The following is a 22,698-nucleotide window of genomic DNA, read 5'->3' on the forward strand; positions in this document are numbered from 1 at the left end:
ATTTCACAGTGAATTTCAGTCCTTGTGAAAGCTGCCAGAGCAAAAGCCCGGATGACCGAAGCTCTTCATTTATCTGTAGGACAGCATAGCTGGCAGCAGCCTGAGCTTTCCTTAACCGTTGCCCTCGTCACCAATGTACCTTGACTACCTGGAGGCCGGGTTGCTGGAACACTATGAGAGCCATTGACCCAAACTGTAAACTCTGTATATGCTGGACACCACTTCAAGGCAGCGGGTGTGGCAGCACCCACACTTCCAGCATCTATGCCAGGAGTGGGCCGGAGGGTTGACTTGCCATAACCCATTCAGTCCTTGGCTTTTCTGCTGCAAGTGCCCACCAATTATCAGGGTGGATTATTGCCATGATGCCAGCTGCCCGCTGGGAACTGACTCCACCCAGCTTATTTCACTTATGCCACCAGCCATCAGCTCGGAAACGTTTGGTCACTACTGATGGGCTTGAACTATGAGAGGCTTCACATCCCCTTAGAGATGCCCTACTCTGCATCAGAGTGAACAAGAATGTTGCAGGAGAGTAAGGGCTAAATTATATCTTCCCCCCATGTGACTGAGCTAAAGAAGGGGGAAGGGGTACAGAGTCTCCACCCCAGCTCACCCACCCAGAGACAGGCTCTTAGCACTGGCTGGTCTCAGCTCAGTGCAGAGTAGGGGGCTAGATGCTGCTAACCAAGGTGTTTCTAGATGCCAGGAGAGCCATGACCCCATTTCCCCCGCTCCTCCGCCCACACTCTGAGATGGGTGCACTGTACTTGCTACTCCTGTACAGGTATAGCAAGGGGTGCACCTCCCCTCACCTCTCCATAATTATAAATGTAGTAGGGGCAACGAACCATGAGTTTACCCACCAGAGAGAGAATAGTTTTGAATTGTGTTTGGGGAAGGGGTTCAGTGGCGTTGGGGTTGGATGAGATCAGGTGGAAATAGGATCAGGGCAGGTGTTTGGGGTAGATCTAGTGCTAGTCCTGAAATATTCTGCTTTTAGCATGGCCCAGCAGAGGAAGAAAGTCTGGTTTGGCTGTTTAGCTGGGGAGCCTCTGTCAATCCAACTGGTTGGATCTGGCTAATGTATATTGATTGTATACCCACCTCACACCCAAACTGAGCACTCAGGTTACATTCTTCTGAGAGGGTCATGTCAGATTCCTGTTTATTTTATGACTTTTCCAGCTCATGCAAACACAAGAGGCACAATGAGGCCCAAAGGCTCCACACACACACGTCCCTGAGGTCAGAGAGAGGACTTGGGTAGCAGGCTTTGCTTTGGAAGGCTCACTGGCAATTGGCAAAGCAATTTTCATTTTAATGGGTGCTGCTTCTCTTATGGCAGAACAGATCTCACTGTGAGGCTCACAGCACAGAGGCATAGAAGTATAGGACTGGAAGGGACATATGTCTAGGTTTTTGGTTTCTACTGGTGGCACACAACCGCACATTACCTCGATAGTGGTGCCCATAACAAAATTCATTCTGCACATGGATAGAAAAAATTAGAGGGAACATTGGCGGGGGTGCAGTTAACCCTGAAACTGTGACACTATGGTGGCAGCAAGTGTGTGTGTGGGGGGGTCTACGTTGCGAATTGCTGTAAGTGCCAACAGTAGGGAACACAAGTATTGTAGAAGAAAAAGCATCACAGAGAAAACATAATAAGAACAATGCACAGTTTTAACTGCCCACTAAACATACCAGGAATCACTCATCAGCGTATGGGGTCCTGGTGGGGCCTACTGTGAGCATCTGGGCTCCCCTTGGACAGAAGATCCTGTCCGTTTGCTGGATCAGAAAGGCCCTGTGTCACTTCAAGCTCAGCTTTTTATACCAAAAGCCCTTTCTTTGTTTGAGTCTTTGGAAAACTCAGCCTCAGGGGGTGGTGCTTTCCAGCAGTTGTTCATAATCCCCAGGGGTAATCACCCCTCGCCTGTTTTTAGTTCCTGAAGGAGCTGTAGTAAACATTCCCCCACCCCCATGGAATAAAACACTCTTTTACATAAACCATTCATAAATGTAATATAGTGGTCCTCAAAGATACTGCATAGGGTTGCACTAGCCATACACAATACCCCCAGACACACGAACCTTGAGTTCTCTGCTCTGTGCAGGACCTGATTCAATGCAGCCTATCACTTACTAGAAGAGATCTTCACTTGAAAGTCTTGTGTAGATGCCTTTTCATGCTGAGGGCAGGATTTAGCCTGTGTCAGAAGCTGGTTGCCGAGACTAAATAAAGCCACGAGTCAGCCGATCTTGAAATGGTGATGATACATTTTTGCAAGCATGTATCCTTTTTAGTCTCTCTTAATATTAACATTTCATTGCTATGAGTTATGTATATATTATCTTCATTAACACACTATGCAGAGAAGCCTCCTTAGAATGCTGTAGAGCCAGACGTTAGCCTTCACCACTCAATTTGATGGTGATCTCTTTGACAGAGGGTGCAATTATGTACTATACGATTCCCTGCTCCTTGTCACCCTATGTAACTACAGACTATTTGCCTTAATAGTAATCAGCTTTGATTTAGATCACCGGCAATCGGGTGGCATCTTACTTTCCCCTGATGTGCCATTTTGCATTCCTGTAACCTAGAAGGATGTTAATTTATAATGGTTCTGCCTTCTGTTGTCTTCAGAGAAAAAGATTCCTGCCTATTTAAAATATTAGCATTCCTAGAGGGTTTTGGATTTTTTTTAAGTAAAATAAAACAGGCATGATATATAATAATAATCATATGATATAATGAGGATCTGAGTTGCTATGCCAGCACTTAGGAATACAAATTTTATCGGGGCCCGCTGTTGTTAATGTTACTGTCTCTACAAGGATTCTTCATGCCATGAATTTTCTGTGCATTGTAATGGCCAAAATGATACTTCCTTTTAAGGGCATGACACACAGAAATCGAAAGCAATAACAAGAGAAAACTTCATCCACTTCCATTATTCTTATGAAATGTCCAGTGAATATTCTGAGTGAACTGCACTTTCATTCTGTATTTATTCAGCTGAATGGGAACTGAAATATAATTGATTTAAACAGGCCTAAATTAACACAAAAAGGCTGACAGAGCTATGTCTCAGGGTCTTGACCTCTGATAATAGCACTGAATGCTAGCTGAAGCCCCATTCTATGATGGGGCGCAAGCTACAAATTATGTAGCAGATGGTATTAGGCTTGTCCATTTGTACCGCTCCACTTCTGTGGTTGGGCTGTCTGTGTTTTTTGTCATACTGTACCATTCCATCTCCTCAGCACTGGTTATTCTCAGCTCATATAATGTCAAGGAAATGAAAATTCCAGGCCAAATTGTCCAGAGGTATAACTGGATTACACTGCATAGAAGTCAATAGTGTAAACAAACACAGACAGACAATTTGGCCTTCCATTTGCTATTGCCAAACGAATCAGTGAAATATGGAAATCAGTAGATAACTTGCCAGCCATCTGTGCCTGGCTAACGAAACCTGTGTTCAGGGACATTGCACAAAATACATGAATTGTATACCCGGTAGGAAATTGGCAGGATCACAGAAGATTAGGGTTGGAAGAGACCTCAGGATGTCATCTAGTCCAATTCCCTGCTCAAAGCAGGGCCAACCCCAACTAAGTCATCCTAGCTAGGGCTCTGTCAAATCTCTAAGGATGAAGATTCCATCACCTCACTAGGTAACTCATTCCAGTGCTTCGCCACGCTCCTAGTGAAATAGTTTTTCCCAACCTAGACCTCCCTCACTGAAACCTGAGACAATTGCTCCTTGTTCTGTCATCTGCCACCACTGAGAACAGCCGAGCTCCAGCTTCTTTGGAACCCCCCTTCAGGTAGTTGAAGGCTGCTATCAGCTCCCCCCTCACTCTTCTCTTCTGCAGACTAAATAAACCCAGTTCCCTCAGCCTCTCCTCATAAGTCATGTGCCCCAACCCCCAATCACTTTTGTGATCTATATATTGGTCCTGCATGTGTGTGAGTAGTAGTATGTACTGCATGTGCAGTAGACTAGCCACATGGGTGTCTGATGAGAGCAATCAGACTAAATGGTCTCTTTGTAAGCTGATGATGAAAGAAGTTATTTCCAGACACTTTTGCTACCTGGGAAACTGGGAGACATCTGATATGATCCTAAGACTAAAAACTACAACAGACACATTCAAATGAGTAATTAATATCTCACCTTCTGAGCAGAATTTATTTCCCTGAAAAACAGCACCACCTATACTTTATCTGGACTCAGCTGAGCCTTCTTCCTCTTCGTAGGAAATCAGGAAACAGAGGTAAAGCAAATATGGAGCTTAGTGTCTTCAGCATACTGGTGACATGGCAGCTCTAAGTACCAAGCAACCTTGCACAGGGCCCTCCTTCAAACATTGAACAATCTGGGTGACAGATCTGAAAGTAGACATCCTCTGGTGTCTTCCCAGGTGAATAAGCATTACCACCTTCCAGCAATTCATGAATCCCTTTCATTTACCCTATGGCACATCCAGAGCAGTTGAGCTGGCAAAGACTTCTCATTAGGCAGTCAGATGGCTAAGAATAGTATAACTGGGCTCAATACTCTAAGGCACATTCTGTTTTAAAGTCTCCAAATGATCTGCAATCAATCGATGACATTTCACAATACCCCTCTGAAGTAAGAGCTAGCCCCAACCTTCTCCACACAGAGCTGTCCCCGTAATCTTTAATGGAGATAGGTCTGTAGCATATGCCCTTTAAATGCGTTGTAATGTCTGTGATCCCCAGGGCTCCTGGAAGTCCAGCCTGAGACATAAAGCTTCCGGATATCTCACTGGGATGGTGCATCTCCACTATAGCTGGTTTGAAATTTTTAAGGAAACATCTTCCCATTAGAAAATGACAGATCATTGAAATTGAAACATTCCACAACAATGTGTTGCTTGTGATAAAACTAGAGGCAGAACCAAGTCAGGATTCCTAACTGGCAGGCTACCACAGACCTGGGGCTTCCCGGACGTTAGGGCGTACTGGGTTGTGGCTCCTTAGCAGCTCACCAGGTGGATTGCAATAGAGCCAGGGAGCCGGGACTGGACATTTTTGAAAAATTCCAAAACTGATTTTTTTGTAATGACTATCTTGTGGGAAATTTTGCATATCTGACATTTCATTCAGATTCAGAAGGAGGGTTGTTGGGTTTTTTTTGTTTTTGTTTTTTTTCACAAATGCAAAATTTGCTGGGGGAGGAAAATTTTGTTTCCAGCACAGCTCTAATCTTCATACCACCAAAAACTCCGGGTTGTGCTTTAATTCCACAAAGTTAGACCTAACTGGCAATTTAGAGCTAAGTGACTTACCTAAAAAGTCAATGAGAGTGTCAGGGAGAGAACCCAGGAATTCTGATTCAATTGCCCTGGTTCAAACCACAAGGCAGTGCTCCATGTCAACAGATGAGAATTTGTGGGCACAGGAAAGGGGTAACTGATTAAGTATTGTTCAAGCAGGTTGTAATTCACCACAAAAATGCTCCCCAAATAGGGAAAGGATCTACAAGTAAACCTACATAAAATTAAACTGGACATTTTTGCTAGGAGATAAAAACTGGCATGAATTCAAGATGTTTAACAAGTTGGGAGCATCACAGTCTTCCAACAAGTATATTAGAGTTTGTGGTTTCCTCTGTCTCTCCTGATACTGACATACTTCACCTCAAAATATCCCTTAAATATATGTTAACTACATATGCTAAGCAATCTGTTCCATGTTGTATTTAGCTGTGACACACCAAATAAGTTTCCCAAACCTGGAGAAGAGCACTGTGTGAGCTCAAAAGCTTTTCTCTCTCACTCAGGGAAATAGGTCCAATAAAAGATATTATCTCACCACCCTGTCTCACCCACTCACACTGAATTGAACATTTCTTAAGGAAGCTTTCCCCCAGTGATTCCCCCACGCTCACCTTGTGAGCTTACAAACAGCTCAGCAGTGACCACACCTTGCATTTGCACAGAGCTGCCTGTGGAAAACAATCCACCATTTCTGCCTAATGCTGAAATGCAGCACAGGCTGCTGCTGTTGCATTTTATCAGAGTGTGGGGGAAACAATAGAGCTAAGCACCCTGTAGGTATCTGCTGCTCTGAGCGGCCAGAGTAAAGGAGGGTGTGCAGTCTCTCCCAGGCACCTGTTGCTGGCAGTGGGCGTGGCTTCCTCTGTAGGCATCAGGTAACACCTGCCTATCCCTCTTCTGTAGCTACAACCCAGGCTTGCAAGGGAATTTGAGCCACAGCCAGGAACAGGTGACATTCAAGCAACAGCGGTAGAATGAGGAGCTGCTGCTGAGGCAAAGCAAAGATGGTAGAAAGACGCTTCTCCAAACTCTTCCAGAAAGGGTCACTTCTCTGCTTAGCCCAGAAATATCAGCCAGTTGGGAATGGGGAGCCAGAACGGGAGGTAAGGATTCCCTATGCCTCTTGCCTGTAAGTTATGAAATGTGGTGTGTAGTTGGGGCTAAGCTTACTGTGTATTGCTGGCAACATTACATCTCTATAGCTATGGCAGTTTTGCGGTGCTACTTTGTTTTATCATCATATTTAAAATGGAGGATAATAGTAATGAGGACACTGACCTGGCTATTGGGGGGTTGTGTGGGTTAGTTAATGTGTGTGCAAGCTGAATAGCTCTATGATAAATCCTAAGTATTAACATTCATCTTTATGTCAAGGCTTTGCTAACAATGCTCAGATTTGCAGCATATGTATTGTGTTTGCACTGACTTTAGGGTCAGACATTTAAACAATGTAGGTCAGTATTCTGAGCAGAAAGGCCCGAGGATGTGACTGCATCCGATGAAGTGAGCTGTAGCTCACAAAAGCTTATGCTCAAATAAATTTGTTAGTCTCTACGATGCCACAAGTATTCCTTTTCTTTTTTCCAAATGGGTGATTCCTTCAGTTCAGAATAGAGCCTATTAGTGAGTCGGATGAGACATCCAGCTGCTCAGATGGCACTTTATCATTATTTTCATTTTTATTTTACAAAATAATCCATGGACATTTTCAAAATGTCACTCATTTTTGGAACAATTTTTTTGTTTTCTCAAAAATGTTCATGAAATGTGGTTTTGGAACACTTCTGAAATATACATTTGTTGGTGTCCCCTCTATTTGTCACTGAATGTGAGAGAATGAAATTGTTGGTTTCTGTGGTTTTCCATATGTTTGACTTTCTATTTTACATTTTTCCTCTAGCCACTCTGTAAGTTCTCTGTGGCTGGGCCTGCCTCTGATTACCATGGGTTTGTCCAGTGCAATGGTGCTCTGATTTCTGTTGAGGCCTCTAGGATCTATTGTAATAGAATTATTAATAATAATGATAGGATTGGATATTTTCAAGTAATAAAGTAACTGATCCTTGCCATACTCCTGTGAGGTGTTGACCTTTGGACCTATTCACATGGGTAAGAGGAATCTGATTTCATCCTTTCTTCTGTACCTGGATTGATTCATTCTGGTTATAACACTACATTGCTTTCCCTCCTTGGCATTTGCACTTTCCAAATACTTATAGGCAGTTATGTGCCCTTTAATCATGATTTGCCCAAGCTCTGTATATTGCAGTTAGTATTCTTAATCTTTCTTCAAAAGCCATTTCCTCCAACTCTCTAATCTGCTCTTCAGTCCTTCTGATTTGTTGTCTTCTTTCTAGTATCAAGTTGGCCAAAACTGTTGGCAGTATTCTATGTGTAGCCTCATTAGTGCTACACAAAGAGAGGGAGACCGAGACCATCCTCTTTTTGCTCCTCTATGTGATGCTACAGCATACACTGCCCAACTTCAGAGAGTAAAATGGAGACATGGCTGGAATGCAAAAAAAAAAAAATTCTGATCTTGCTGTGATGTGAGATTAAGATAGCAAAATAATCTCTCTCTTTTGGTAATCTGTTAACCCAATGAAGAGGAACGTTTTTAAACTCCGGTCCATTGATTTGGCCAATATTTGAGTGAGGGTCAAGTCACTTGTCCACAGTCAGGGAGCTATAGTCAGTCAGTGGTTTAATCTGAATTAGAACTTGCAGTCTTCTGGCTCTGACATTCTTGCTACAGCATAGTAAATAATTATGAGTATTTGCTCTCTCTGTGAGCACATGATCTCCTTGAATTCCAGTCCAAGTCTATGCAGAACATGATACCACTATAATATGACGCTACAATGTGGACTAGCATGTACACAAGGGCAAGCCAGTGCATGCAGTGTATTTGGACCTTCAGAAAGCCTTTGACCAAGTCCCACACCAAAGGCTCTTAAGCAAAGTAAGCAATCCTGGGATAAGAGGGTGGGTCCTCTCACAGATCAGTAACTGGTTAAAAGATAGGAATAAATGATCAGTTTACATAGTGGAGAGAGGTAAATAGCAGGGTCCCCCAAGGATCTGAACTAGGACTGGTATTCATATTCATAAATGATCTGGAAAAGAGAGTAAACAATGAGGTAGCAAAGTTTGCAGATGATGCAGAATTTACACAACATAATTAAATCCGAGTTACAAAAGTAATCTCACAAAACTGGGTGACTGGGCAACAAAATGGCAGATGAAATTCAGCCTTTATAAATGTTAAGTAATGCACATTGGAAAACATAATCCCAACCATGCATACAAAATGATGGGGTCTAAATTAGCTGTTACCACTCCAGAAAGAGCTCTTGGAGTCATTGTGGATAGTTCTCTGAAAACATCCCCTCAGGATGCCGCGGCCATCAGAAACTAACAATGTTAGGAACTATTAGGAAAAAGAATAGATAATAAGACAGAAAATATCACAATGCCACTATATACATCTATGGTACACCCACAACACGAATAGTGTGTGCGGTTGCTGGTTGCCCCATCTCCAGAATGAGATATTAGAACTGGAAATAGTACAGAGAAGGGCAACAAAAATGTTTACGGGTATGGAACAGCTTCCATATAAAAAGTAAAGAAGCCTGGGACTGGTCAGCTTAGAAAAGAGCCAACTAAGGAGGGACCAGGGGATACAATAAAGGTCTATAAAATCTTGACTGGGGTGGAGACAGTGAATGAGGAAGTGTCATTTACCCCTTCACATAACACAAGAACCAGGGGTCACTCAATGGATTTAATAGGCAGTAGGTTTAAAACAAACAAAAGGAAGTACTTCTTCACACAACGCACAGGCAGCCTGTGGAACTCATTGTCGGGGATGTTGTGAAGGCCAAAAGTATAATTGGATTAAAAAAATAATTGGATAAGTTAATGAGGATAGGTCCATCAATGGCTATTAGCCAGGATGGCCAGGGATGCGACCCCACACTCTGGGAGTCCATAAACATCTGCCTACAGAAGCTGGGACTAGACAACGGGGGGGGGGGGCGAATCACTTGACATTTGCCCTGTTCTGTTCATTCCCTCTGAAGCATCTGGCACTGGCTGCTGTCAAAAGACAGGATACTGGGCTAGATGGACCATTGGTCAGACCCAGTATGACCATTCTTATGTTCCTAAAGGCCTACATTTTCAGTGTAAGCTTAGGAAGAATCTGAAACAATGGGGAAATGATTTCCATTCAAGCCCACAGAGACCTCATTACAATGCAAATATGTCAGAATGATTTCAACGCAAGTCTACCAAGATACTAAAATCATTCAAATGTACAACTGGAGACCTTTCCACAATGCCATTAGGGTGTGATATTAACATATCAAAACAATTTCAGTGGTAATCCATGGAGAATCCATTAGGATGCCATTATATTCTGAAAGCATAATGCCAAACAGGGTTGTTACATCCAATTGGAAGAAAAGTTTCAATTTACTACACACACAAGTGCTCCAAGACTTTATTATATTGTTACTATTGACAATCATTGTTTAAGTTATGCCATGTTAATGGTTATAATAATATGATAACTCAAGAATAAATTCCCTGTTTTTGTTATTGTCTGGTAATTGACTAATACTCCATCTATTTTCTATTTGGAAAGACTTTTACAGTGACAAATATAGGGATAAAGAAGTTTAAGCCCCCCTTCACAAAGTCTGTGCCTGTTATGGTCTAATGGTTAAGGCACTAACATGGGCTCTAGTCTACCGAAGTTCAGTTCCTGCTTCTGTCATCACATTCTAAGTCATTTAACTTCTGTGTGCCTCGGTTATTCATCACTAAAATGGGAATCATAATTCTTTGTCTTTTTTTTCTATTTAAACTTCTTGTTTAAACTTCTGTTTAAAAGTATTAACTTCTATGATCTCACTTTGTTTCTGAAAATACATGTGCACAGGGCCTAGGAAAATGGGGTTCTGATCTCAGTGGCTAGAGTAACACAACAACAATTCTGTGTGAGCTAAGGCACAAACACGATTCAAACAGGAAATTTGAAAGTGAAAAGTTTAGAATAGAGTAAAAAGTAGACTATTCTGAAATATTTATGTAATGACACCCACAGCCAAGTCAGCTGCTGAGACAGAAGCAAGAACTGCTAAAAATATAGGTATTTGTTAGCTTGAGCTAAAGGCCTGGATCTCCAATGATTTCATTGGAAGCTAGAAGCCTAAATATGTCTGGAAATCTGGGCTCAAGCTCATTAAGGCTTAGCTCAGAGGCAGTAGCCAACTCAAGACCTTTTTCGTGGCATTGCCACAACAGGAGGACACAGATTCATGGGTTATGTTCATATCAAACCTCTAATATAGCCTCGATTTCAACTTCAATACAAGCAGACGACAAGGACGGTGGGTGTTCAACCTCCACTTTAACTTCTGTCTCCCCCCCCCCTCATAATAATCACCTCCTTCTCTCTGAAACTGCAGGGATCTTCTCTCTTCCATATATACACTCTTTGCTTGGGGGACTTGCGGCTGGTTGAGGGACCTGAGGGCAGGGAGATGTTCCCCAGGGGTTGGAGTTTGTCCAGCTCTATCCTCCATGATCAACACCAAGTGCTGGTCTCTTCTAAACCCTAAAACCAAACTGCAGAGATCAGTTTCTGAGCTGTGTTATAGTAGCTTCACACATCTCTAATGGTGCTTTCACCGCACAGATAGTGCTCGATATCAAATGGAGATGAATCTGTTCAGGAGCTATCATGGGTCTCATAGTCTCCTACTGCAGCAAAACTCCCAGAAGGGGAAGGATGGTTGGCCTGCAAGGTTTGCTTCCTATCTATCTTCCCTTCATGGGGACAGTGCTCCCCACTATGGTTTGTATCCCCAGGGTTCCTCTGGGAGCCAGGCTGCCATTGGCTTACCCCTGTCCCTACCCTCCTCGCTTTCAGGCTGGAAGGGAGAGAAAAGTCAGAGGGATGGTTAAAGATTGATGAAGAGGCTCAAAGGGGAGTATGATGCATTGAGTGGCTGCTCCCTAGCTCTCCAACATGCCTCCACAAATAGAGTGAGACCCCAACACATAGTATGCATGTGGAGGGACCTTTGATGAGCTCCTGGAGTGGGAAACAGCATTCCATTAATCTGCTGCTTCCTTCTTTTGCTCTCCTCTGTGAGCATTGTTGGATACCATTCAGCCCTGGGAGATTCTGCAGCAAAGGAGATTTAGGTTAGATATTAGGAATACCTTTCCAACTATAAGGCTAGTTAAGCTCTGGAATAGGCTTCCAAGAGAGGTGGTGCAATCCCCAACCCCAAAGGTTTGTCAGAACAGGTTGGACAAACCCCTGTCAGGGATGGACTAGGTTTACTTGGTCCTGCCTCAGTGCTGGGGGCTGGATTTGACTTCTCAAGGTTCTGTCCAGCCCTACATTTCTATGATTCTCATAGCTTTGTGTGCATGAGCATTGTAAATACTGTAGCGAGAGTAGAGATAGATGGGCAGAATTATATATGAACATAGGTGAAGCATTTCCCTCTCTTTTTTTTTTTTTTTTTTAATAGGGAAAATGCCCTCTTTGGCTGGAATTATTATTTGCTGCATTCACACAAAAGCCACTAGCAATGACATGGGCCTTGAAAATATAATCTTTCAATTCCAAAGCCTTTTCTTATTAAGGCAAAGATAGTGTAACCCTGAATCAGTAATTCTGAATTTAAAGTCAAGACAAAGTTGAAAATCCCATCCAAAATGTTGTACAGTCAAAAGATCCATCGCCCCTGTTTGCAGGCAAAATATACACCTAAAATATATGTGACCTGACAAAATGAATTAGGGTGCAAATCAGATTCCTTGCATCTCCAGTTAAATGTTTGTCCCCACTGGATTGGAAAATTTGTCCCTTTCCATTGAAGAACTTCTTAAACAGTAGCACTTGTTTAAAAATGTCAGAGCTTGACATTTTTTGATTGGGGGGGGGGGGGGAAGGAAAAATGTTATCATGAAATGTTTTCCATTTTTCTCCCAGTTCTATTGCTCAGTCTGTCTTTTCCATTCCTTTCATTTTACTGTGCCTTGTACTTTTTGTGCTCATTCTGTGTTGCAATTTATTCATGTCTCTGAATTTTTCTTAATTTAGTTTTCTCTTAGTGGAGCTGGTGCTGCACTAATAGCTCTGGGACTGTAAGAATCTCTCTCTCTCTCTCACTCACACACACACACACACGGTCCAAATGTTCCAACCTTTTAATTTTTTTCCAAACAAAAAATGCAATGTCAGTGAAAGTTGGAATGTTTTATGAAAAAGTTTTGAATTCAACTTTTTTTTTTTTTTTGGACAAAAAAGTCAAAAAGAAACAAAACAGTTCATGTCGTTTGTTTGTTTTGTTTTTCATTTTGGTGTTTAAAACCAAAACAAAATGAAAATTTCCATTCAAAACAAAAAAAAATCAAAATCTTCTGCAAAAAATGTTAAACAAAACGATTTCATTCAAGTTCTTCATGGAAACACTGGATTTTTCTACCAGCTCTATGTATATATGTATGGGTTTGCAGGATCAGAACTTCAGTTTGTTGTCCATCAGGCAATGGAAATAGGTTGGCTTTTGTTCTTTGCCCTAAATGTAGTACTGAGTTACAATTCCAGTATATGCCTGCTTTTTTTTTTTTTTCTTATTTTAGCATCTACTGTAATGGGGAATGCGCTTTTCCCTGCTACTCATTCACTTCTCAACAGAGGTGTATAAGACTGCCCACAGTTATCACTCTTTATTTACTACTGTTATTGCTCAACTGCATGTTTATACACTGGCAGTAAAGTTTGGTAATATGTGCCCTTTGAAAGAAAAGTACCAGGAAGGAAAGGAGTGCTATTTAAAAACAGACAAAATGAAAGGTCAGCACAGCGTATCACACGTGAGCAAAAAGTCAGAGTCTATTTACATAGTCTTTAAGCATTTGATTAAAGATTTTCTAAGGAAACAAGTTTGCTGGCAGACACATTTAGCTCTTTAGGGGTCATCTTGCCCTTGATCCTTCTGAATTTGCCCCCAGAAATACCAAAGGAGAAACATGCTGCCATGGAAACCAGTCCATTGTTATCGTGAATACATTTTGGTTCCTAGTCAGATGCCCAGGTCTTTGGCAAACATTAACTTCCTTTAACTAAAAGAAAAACAGCTTGTCCCCAACAGGGCATGAAAGGGATCAATGCCCTAATATTTTCCAGCAAGCTGGGGGTTAACTTCATTCTCTGCAGCTCCCACACAGGTTTACAGGGTGAGTAATGAAGCAGGGTTGACTCTTGAAGGCCCAATCAGGTCCTTAGAGGAAATCCACGAAACTCTATATAAGCAGCTACCTTACAAAGCTGAGCTTCCAGGGTCCCACCCTGTTGCTGAGTGGAGTGGGTGGAACTGCACTCTGTGGGTCTGTGTTTGTAATCTGCACACCCTAAGGCATGAGTGAAGACCTGGAACATGTACTTCCAGTCTGCCTGTCTTTACTTTTGAGTCAGGAAACATAATGAGAACAAGAAGGAGCACATTTAAAATCTCTCCCAAAGGAAGAGAGTGAGAGAGTGCAGTGTGTATGTGTGTGATATGCTGTGTGGCAGTAGTGTTAAATTAATTGGGAGTGCAAGCTGGCTGGGGCAAGGGGGTCTCTGTACATGGGATCTGTCAACTGTATTGCAAACATTCAAAAGCCATGAGTGAGGTCAACAAAATCACGAGCCTGGCTTAAAAATTATTTTAAAATATTTTTTAAAAAATATTTAAAGTTTACGTGTCTTGTGGTTTTAGAACCATCAGCGTTCACATTTTCAGGTTTATCTCTGCAACCATGAAAGCTAGAAACTTTTTTTTTTTTTTTTTCAAGTGAAAGTTGAGTTTCTGGTATATTCACAGGACTTCAGGGCCTAGGGCTGTAAGAAAAACACCAAATATTGTGAGACTCGCAATGAGAGTGGAAGAGTTGGCAACAGTGCTTAAGCAGGATTAAACAGCACTTGTGACACAGCACCACAGATGGGGAGAAAAAATACCTTGTTGTGGAATTCTCGTTTGTTTTTCCTTGGTTTTTGTACTGTGCCCGTTGCTGTAATGCCATACAGAGTAGAACTTTTCAAATATCACACACGTGCGCACACACACACCCCGGAGTGTTAGTCTTTTGGGGCATTGGTTTTCATCCGCTTCCAATAAATACTAAGTTGTGGTCTATGAGAAAGCAAGAATCAAGTTTTACATTTGGAAAGGCTCCTTATTTGACCAAATCGCTCACTCTCCCAGCTTAGACTTCACCAAATTTAGCTCCCCCAACTAAACATAAGAAGGAGAAGGGAACAAACAATACCCCAGTATGAATAACCCTAACCAAACAGAAACTAGAAGTCTTCACACACTCTGGTGAAGGTTGAGGAGATAAGCATTTGAGAGTCGTAGAAAGCACTGCCTCTCTCAATCTTTCCAGATTTGCTGTGTCCCAGTGTGATCTATAATGAATCATAGATCAAAACCAACAGTACTCGGAGAGCTAAAAGAAGATGCGACATTTTGTAAGGTGCGGTGGTGCAGAACATTATGCATGACTTGTAGCCTAAATGTCTGCTCCTTTGTAACTTGTTGCACTGTCTGTACTGGCCAGACAATAGTTACACTAACAATTTTTATTTTCTCCTGCCAACCCCTCCTTGAGTGGCGCTCTCTTTATTGTATTTAAGTAGGTTGTAGCTACATGCTAGTCTAGCACATGCCAACTCATTTCAAACACTGTGATCTTTGTCTTGCAAAGCCATTCTGTATTTACTGAGTGGCATGTCCCAATACATGCAGATGAACTCATTTTAATAATTGTGCCTTTGTTACAGTACAGTTTATTTAAGCAAAACTTATAACTTTTATATATCAGCAAAATAAAAAACGTATAGCTCAAATCAGTAGCTCAAATTTCAAATCAGTGGGTCTGACATTTCTCCACCTTATTAAAAGGAGTGAGTGAATTATAATTATAGATATTATAAAACATCTACATAAGGCACTGGATTGACTCAGGTGACCTGGGTTCTATATCTGGCTCTGACATTAATCAGCTGTGTGACTCTGAGAAAGTCACTTTCCCTCTCTGTGCCTCAGTTTCCTTCTCCACCCTTTGTTTGGATTGCCTGTTTAGATTGTAAAGGTACTGTCTATCACTATATGTTTATGTAAAGTTTCCAGCACAATGGATTCCTGTTCTCGACTAATGTGTCTAAAGCCTACTGTAATACAAATAATACTTATTAATAATAATGAACATGACATTGCCTAACCACCACTATTTCTGTAAAGGAAAATCATGCTGTTTCTCTCTAGCAATATTATTTCTATCTATCCATGTAGGGGCTTGTCCAGCTTTCATTGGGGTGGTATCTGAGTGCCTTTGAGAGAGTCAACAAATTAAAGGACAAAGGAGAACTGATGACTTATCTGGACACTGATATAGTAACGAAATGTGTGCCTAATCTAGCTGCCCGAACCAGCAACCTGTGAGTGCTGCTGCACAATGATATCCAATAGACTTGGGATGCAACTCTTAATAAAGAGTTTTGAGAAACTGAATGAGTTAATTTAAGAGGCCCCAGTCCTAAGGTACTATGACAGTAAGCACTACAGCCAGGTCTACGCTACAAGCTTGGGTCGACATAAGTTATGGCAGCATAAAGCCACCATAGTTAGTATATCGCTTGTGCCAAGTTATCCTTGGATGACTCCAAAGGGGGTGGGGTATCAATGAATTCCTCTTAAAGCAGTATGGTCAAAACTGGACCATACTCAAATACTGGAGATCAAGTGGCTTATGCGTCAAAGGCACTAACAAAAATTGAGTGTTGATATGCTCAGAGAAAAAGGCTTTGACCTTAGTCCATGTGTGTAAAACGTTTCATGTCTTCATTTACGGGAGGACAGTGTTAGCTGAAACTGACCATAAACAAAAAGAACGAGGAGTACTTGTGGCACCTTAGAAACTAACACATTTATTTGAGCATAAGCTTTCGTGGGCTAATCAGATGCATGCCGTGGAAAATACTGGATGAAGATATAGTAAACCATAAACTGCTTATTATTGCCAAAAGGGCCCTTCCCTTCCCCTTCTCCCACCCGCTGAGAATACAGATCTTAGTTTTTCACTTACAAATGTATGATTTTCAAATCAAATACAAATCTGGGAGAGATTTGGTGGGAGCAGACACACTCTGGAGAGCATTCAGCCAAGGTACCGGGGAGCAAAGTCCAGAGCTAGCCATTATGCATGTCAATTTGATTTTAAAAGAAAGCTCTCTGGTCTCACAGGCCATGTGGACTGTGATTATCAGAGCAGCAGCTCAGGATGAGAACCTGCAGAAAGTGATTAAAGCTACTAGCACAGGGTGACTGGGACAGCATGTTCCTAGGCCCTATCACCGATTCAGGAAGAGCTCTCAGTCCACGGTAGGATTTCGTTGAACAACACTAGGATGGTGATTGTTAAGATGTTAGAGAAAAATATGTTAAAAAGGATACATGGAGGTCATTTAGAGACTAAAATCTAAGAGATTGGCCTCAAATTAACAGTGCTTTGAGGAAGTTTTCAAGCCTTGTCACAAATGCTAAAAATACAGATGAAGTCGAGCAAAAGAGCCCATGTTGGTGGCATAGGAAAAATTGGCCCCATTGGAGCAAAGTAGGGCATAGATTTGTTTATGTTGCCTGGAAAAAACTATGCCCTCATTCATGACTTATTCTCACTTCTCTGAAATAGCTTTACTGTAAGATTTTGTGGCAACTGAACGACAAAACTTTTGTCGTTCAGAGGTGTGGAAAAAAACACACACCCTGAAAGACACAGGTTTCGCAGATGAAAAGCACCAGTGTGAACAGCACTTTGTCAGCAGGAGCGCTCTTCTGCCAACAACATTATCACCGTTCAGTGTGGGTGGAAGTTTTTTGTCGGTGGGAGAGCTTTCTCCTACCAACAGACAGTGTGGGCTGCACTTGAGTGGACATGAGTTTAAGCAGTTTGCAGTGAAGTTTGAGTTTAGAAGCTTGTTAGCAATTCAAGGGGCTGGTGGAAAATGGTGTTTATAATAATGTGGCAACTAAAAAAGGCTGTGGATTCAGACTCATATTTAGCACTGTTAAATGACAGTATGGCACCAATGAAAAGTGTTTTGTCATTTGCAGATGTTTTGCTTAATCAAAAACTTGGAGCCTGTAATGAGTGAAGCTGACATCAGAGGAACTGGGGATCTGTAGAAGTACAAAGGAACAGATACAGCTAACCAGAAAAGCAATATGATTTGGGTCCCAGGAGCTGACACCATTCCATGAACATGGTGCAGTGTGCTTCTGTGGTCCACAGGACCACCTGTGTGAGTGGCTCAGACCCTTCAGGAACCGTACCCATAATATCCATGTCCCAGCATCCCTAATGAAGGGAGGCAACATCTGAGCTAAGACCCAGAAGAGCTTACTCAGGAAGCAGAACAGCTGCACCTAATTTTCAAAAAAAAAAAAAAAAAAAAAAGCACATGGAAAGAGGGCAGTCTCCTAGGAAGGTGGGTCTTTTTTTCTCTTGGAAGCAGCAGTCTTCTCCACTTCCTGAGTGATTTCTGCAGACATGCACCATTTTTGGCTTGGTTGCCTGGCAATTCCTTGCATCAGGCATCTCCCGAGGACTTCATTAAGGAGCTTTAATTTGAACTGATTCTAAAATAAATCACCAGCTCTCTTTCCCAGGAACAGCTTCTCTCTTCTGTACCAAGAAGGATTTCTGGTTATTTGGGGGAAAGACTCTGAAACTAGACTTGGCCATGTTCACCTTCTGCCTCTTTCTTCTCCAGCCCATTGTGTGCAACACCCTTCCTACTTCTCCCTGAAACTACTGCCAAGCGGCTGGCTGTTTTTCTCAGCATTTACCAAAGTATTCACTTGATACTTACTTACTTTTTCTTTCTCCTCCCCTCTTCCCTTAGTATGGGCTGATTTCCTGGAATCATTGGAGAATAAGTTTCCACTTCCAACATAAAATGGACACATGTGTGCACACACATAGTATAAGGGAGATCTGTATCCTCTCTCAGGAGCATAACAACTTGTGAGTTATAGGCATGATTGAGTGGTCAGATCAGCCATTCCAGTTCAGACACTGACTACCTCTGTGGTCTTGGACAAATAATTTAACCTCTCTGCCTTAACTTTCCCCATCTGTAAAACAGAGATGATAATAAAAAGAAAAGGAGTACTTGTGGCACCTTAGAGACTAACAAATTTATTTGAGCAAAAGCTTTCGTGAGCTACAGCTCACTTCATCGGATGATAATATGTACCTGCCACAGGAGAGGGAGAGGGGTTGCAGGGGTTAATTATTTAGCTTGTTAGATAAGCGTGAAGACCTATAACTGAAGGATAAGGGAAGAGAGGCCAAATAAAAGGAGGAACCAAAAAACTAATGAAATGACTGTACTAGCTATGTTCTTCCATAACAACTGCATTATCTATATTACTCAGACAGATGAACCGGAGTTGACAGCAATTGAACAAGAGAAAGAAGTGAAAGCTCTGCCCCCCAAAGAAGCTTGCAAATGCCATAAAGAAGACTTGGCAAAAAGTTTACATGTAAGGATCATTACATAATGCATAACCACACTTTGTGGAAATACGGACTCATCCCAATATCCCACATTATTTTGTTCCAAGAGGGAGCTAAGCTGCGAAATTCATATCTAGTTTTAGATGCAAACTTCCTCATGCGTCAGATGGGGTTCAGATATGTCCTTTTCATTTGGGTGGCTTTCTGAGACTTAACAGTTAAATAATTGATTTACTTTTGTTCCGATCAGTGATGATGGTGAGTTAAGTGAACCTCTGAACTGCAAATGACTTGAGTTAAAGCTTGGGCAGCACAGACAACTAACTGTGCTTGGTCCATCACCAAAGAGTGGAGGATTTAGTACAATTCTGCAAACTTGCATGCAAGATCCACAGCTCTTCAGGTTTGACAATCTTAGTGGACATAGGACACAGGACTGGAAGGGACCTGCTGGATCATCAAGTCCAGTCCCTGGTTATTGCAGGCAACCCTGTCATGTAATCCCTTTCATAAATGTGTCAAACTCCATCTTAAAACCTGATAGGTGGTTTGCCCCCACTACTCCTATTGGGAGGCTACTCCACAGCCTCACTCCTCTGATGGTTAGGAACCACCTTCTAATTTCCAGCCTAAATTCATTCATGTCCAGTTTATACCCAGTTTACACTCCTATGGTCCCATTTTCTTCCCTTAGTCCCACAGCATTCCAAGCATCTAAATCAATAATATTCATCTTGTGGCTCTAGAACCATTGATGTTTCAGGGAATCATCTAATGGGGTTTTCCCTGGGCCTGGATCATGTGATTTACACGTAGCCATGTGTAAGGGATGATGTGGGGGAATGTACTCATATACACTTCCCTGAAAGGAACACTGGGTTGCATTCTGCCTCTGGAGGAATATTTTAAACACTCAATTTATATTACAGTTTGCAATGGGCAAAAACTAATAATATGCTGTAAGGAATATATACATGATCATATATGTATGAAAAGAATATGCTGGAGGATAGAAATCTAGGAAATGTTGATCCACTAAAGCTAGGAACCAGGGAATATTGTTTTACTAAGTATTTTATTTAGTTTTTAATTTTTAGTTTATTCTCCACTACTGCCATCTCTCAAACTTGCAGACCCAATTTATTTCCTTGTTTGTTTTCTTTTTTTTTTAACTTGGCAAAACATTGATTATTTTTTTTTCTTGTGTTTCTAGTCAACCCAGAAGTTAGTTAGTTACTTAGTTGGTTTTTATTTTGTCATTCGTCAAATGGCATCACAAATCTGGAAATGGGATTTGTTAATGAATTTGTGCTCCCTCTGCTGGATTTATGATAGTAGCCTCCAAAGATTTGTAGTTGGTACAAAAGCAGTGGTTCTTTTTTATTGTTGTTTTTCATGTCTGATCATTCTGGATATTTGGTCAGTGTCATACTCCCCACATAGACAAAGGCAAGCCATAAGACTTGGTCAAATATTAGATCTGAACTTGTGGCCAAACGTATTTATTACTTTTAATGCAGCTTGATTGCATGATGCGGTTTTCCTCAATGATTTTACACTGATTTTAACCTCCCTCCAGGTTGATTTACAAACTGGACTCTCGGAGTTTTCAGTGCTACAACGCAGAATAACACATGGCTGGAATGAGTTTACAGTAGACAATACAGAACCTATATGGAAGAAATATCTAGACCAGGTAAGGATTACATGTGTAATTATGGTGCAGCCCATTAAAAGGTGGTTTCGCATTTGTGCAGTGTGCAGTAGTACTCAACAGTGAAGAAAATCTGTTCTGATTGAATCTTAGTGCTTCCATATATTAGAAATTGTGTGGCTTTTATTCCTGTGGCCCCAATCCAGTAATGAGCTCTGCATAGAGACACAGGGACTCACTGAGCCTAGGGGGAAATCATTACAAACATAAACCATGATCTTGCATTATGTGGAGATAGATTTAAAGATCCACCCATTTCTTAAGATGCTGTACACTGTATAAATCAAGAGCCTTATCATTCTTTGCACCAGTTGCATAACGATAACAATATTCATTTCCTTCTCGGGCCAGTGATTTAAAAAATGAAAGGTTGTATAAAGAAAGTGATAACTGGAGTATATTCTGATTTCAGTTACGACACAGTTCAGTGAATGAAACTGATGAGCACTAAATCTTCAGCAAAAAAGGATGAACTGTTTAAAACTCAGATGAAAGTTAACTTCAGCTCTTGTGCTAGAGTAAGAAATGCAATATTGTGATATCACTTTGAAGATTGAGTGATTCAAATAATGCAAGAAACAAACTATCGAGGTGGTGTCTTTAATCTTATTCTTCCTAGGCTTCATTAGGTGCACATGGAATCTCGCGTTTATGAACGGATCTCACAAGCTGAATGTAACTTTCATCTGTGTCTTGGAGCTTTTACCAGAACAGGGATTATTTTTTGATAGAGATTGATTGTTGTGATTTTCTTACTTATCAGTTTTGCCTCTGGTTGCACTTTAGATGGATCCTAAGGATTGTAAATTTTGTTTTATTTAAGGGTTCATTTTTATTTCACTTATTTTTCTCTCCCCCCCTCCCCTTATTTAGTGTCCTTTCAGCAGCTTCATAGAACCATCAGTGAATTTTCTACACTTGTTTCTAAAGCATTCTTTGTGCCTAATTAAAAATGACACATTGGTGCTTTGCTCCCCACCTGCTTGACCCTTTTAGCAAGGGATTTTCTTTTGAGGGTATAGAATGGATTTTTTAGTACAGTCATGCTCTCTAACAATCCTTCAGTCTCCTTGGAAGTGTTACTTGTTGGAGTACACAATTCACACTGATAAATTTGAATTACCTGTAACATACATTTTTATATTTCACAGTGGCCTGGCTCCTTTCACTTACTGTATGGTATTTTATGCATCTATGACTAATCTTTTGTTAAGAATGAGGACTAAGGACTTGAGTTTCACGATTGACTTCAATGGGAGCTGGCTCAAGCCCGAATTCCTCTAAGATGCATCTTCATAACCCATTGGAGGGGGGTGGGGGGAAATGGAGTTTTTGTTTCTTTTTTTTTTTTTTCTTTCTTACTTAACTCAATTACATCACTTCTAATGGTTACTAAGTGAGATCAAGATTTTCACAAATAGAAGCTTAAAATTAGGCTCCTAAATCCATATTTAGGTCCCTGAATAAGTAAGTGGCCATATTTTCAAAAGACCCGAGCATCCAACAGTTCCTATTTATTTGCAAGAATGATGCAGTAGCACTAATTAAAGGAATTCTTTGTATCAATTAGATGTTTCTTCTTATTTGTAAAGAAGTCCAGCATTAAACTGTGTCACTAAGTGTAAACTAATGAGCATTATTTTTCTTAAATAAAATGTTTTTTTGAAACAAAAAAATCTATTTTTATTTTATTTTTTAGTTTAAGAATCCGCTCATTCTTTTGCTGCTGGCTTCTGCTTTAGTAAGTGTAATTACTAAAGAATATGAGGATGGTGTGAGTATTGCAATGGTAAGTTATTCACCTGGAAGTGGAATCACCTGGAAATTGAAGCTAGACAAATTCAGACAGGAAATAAGGCATACAGTTTTCACAGTGAGGGTAATTAATCAGTGGATCAGGTTTATGGAGGATTCTCCATCACTGGCCATTTTAAAATCGAGATTGGATGTTTTTTTCTAAAAGAGCTGGTCTAGGAATTATTTTGGGGGAGTTCTATGGTGTGTGTTATACACAGGGTCAGACTTATATGATTACAGTGGCCTTAGAACCTTCTGGCCTTAGAATC

At 41.1% G+C, this 22,698-nt stretch overlaps 1 protein-coding gene across 2 annotated transcripts in view; it reads left to right on the forward strand.

The window, feature by feature from the left end:
- The first annotated feature begins 6,044 nt into the window (after positions 1-6,044).
- ATP2C2 (ATPase secretory pathway Ca2+ transporting 2) overlaps positions 6,045-22,698 on the forward strand; it is a 43,048-nt gene continuing 26,394 nt past the window's right edge. Inside the window, exons 1-4 of one of the 2 annotated variants that reach the window (XM_038368776.1) lie at positions 6,045-6,422; positions 18,837-18,944; positions 20,498-20,614; positions 22,332-22,421. In XM_038368776.1, the coding sequence (XP_038224704.1) occupies positions 6,324-6,422; positions 18,837-18,944; positions 20,498-20,614; positions 22,332-22,421 (414 nt within the window). In that variant the 5' untranslated portion in view covers positions 6,045-6,323. The remainder of the gene's footprint in view (positions 6,423-18,836; positions 18,945-20,497; positions 20,615-22,331; positions 22,422-22,698) is intronic. The other variant, XM_038368775.1, reaches the window with a different exon arrangement.

Source organism: Dermochelys coriacea, chromosome 12 (assembly GCF_009764565.3).
Source record: "Dermochelys coriacea isolate rDerCor1 chromosome 12, rDerCor1.pri.v4, whole genome shotgun sequence".
Lineage (NCBI taxonomy): Eukaryota > Metazoa > Chordata > Testudines > Dermochelyidae > Dermochelys > Dermochelys coriacea.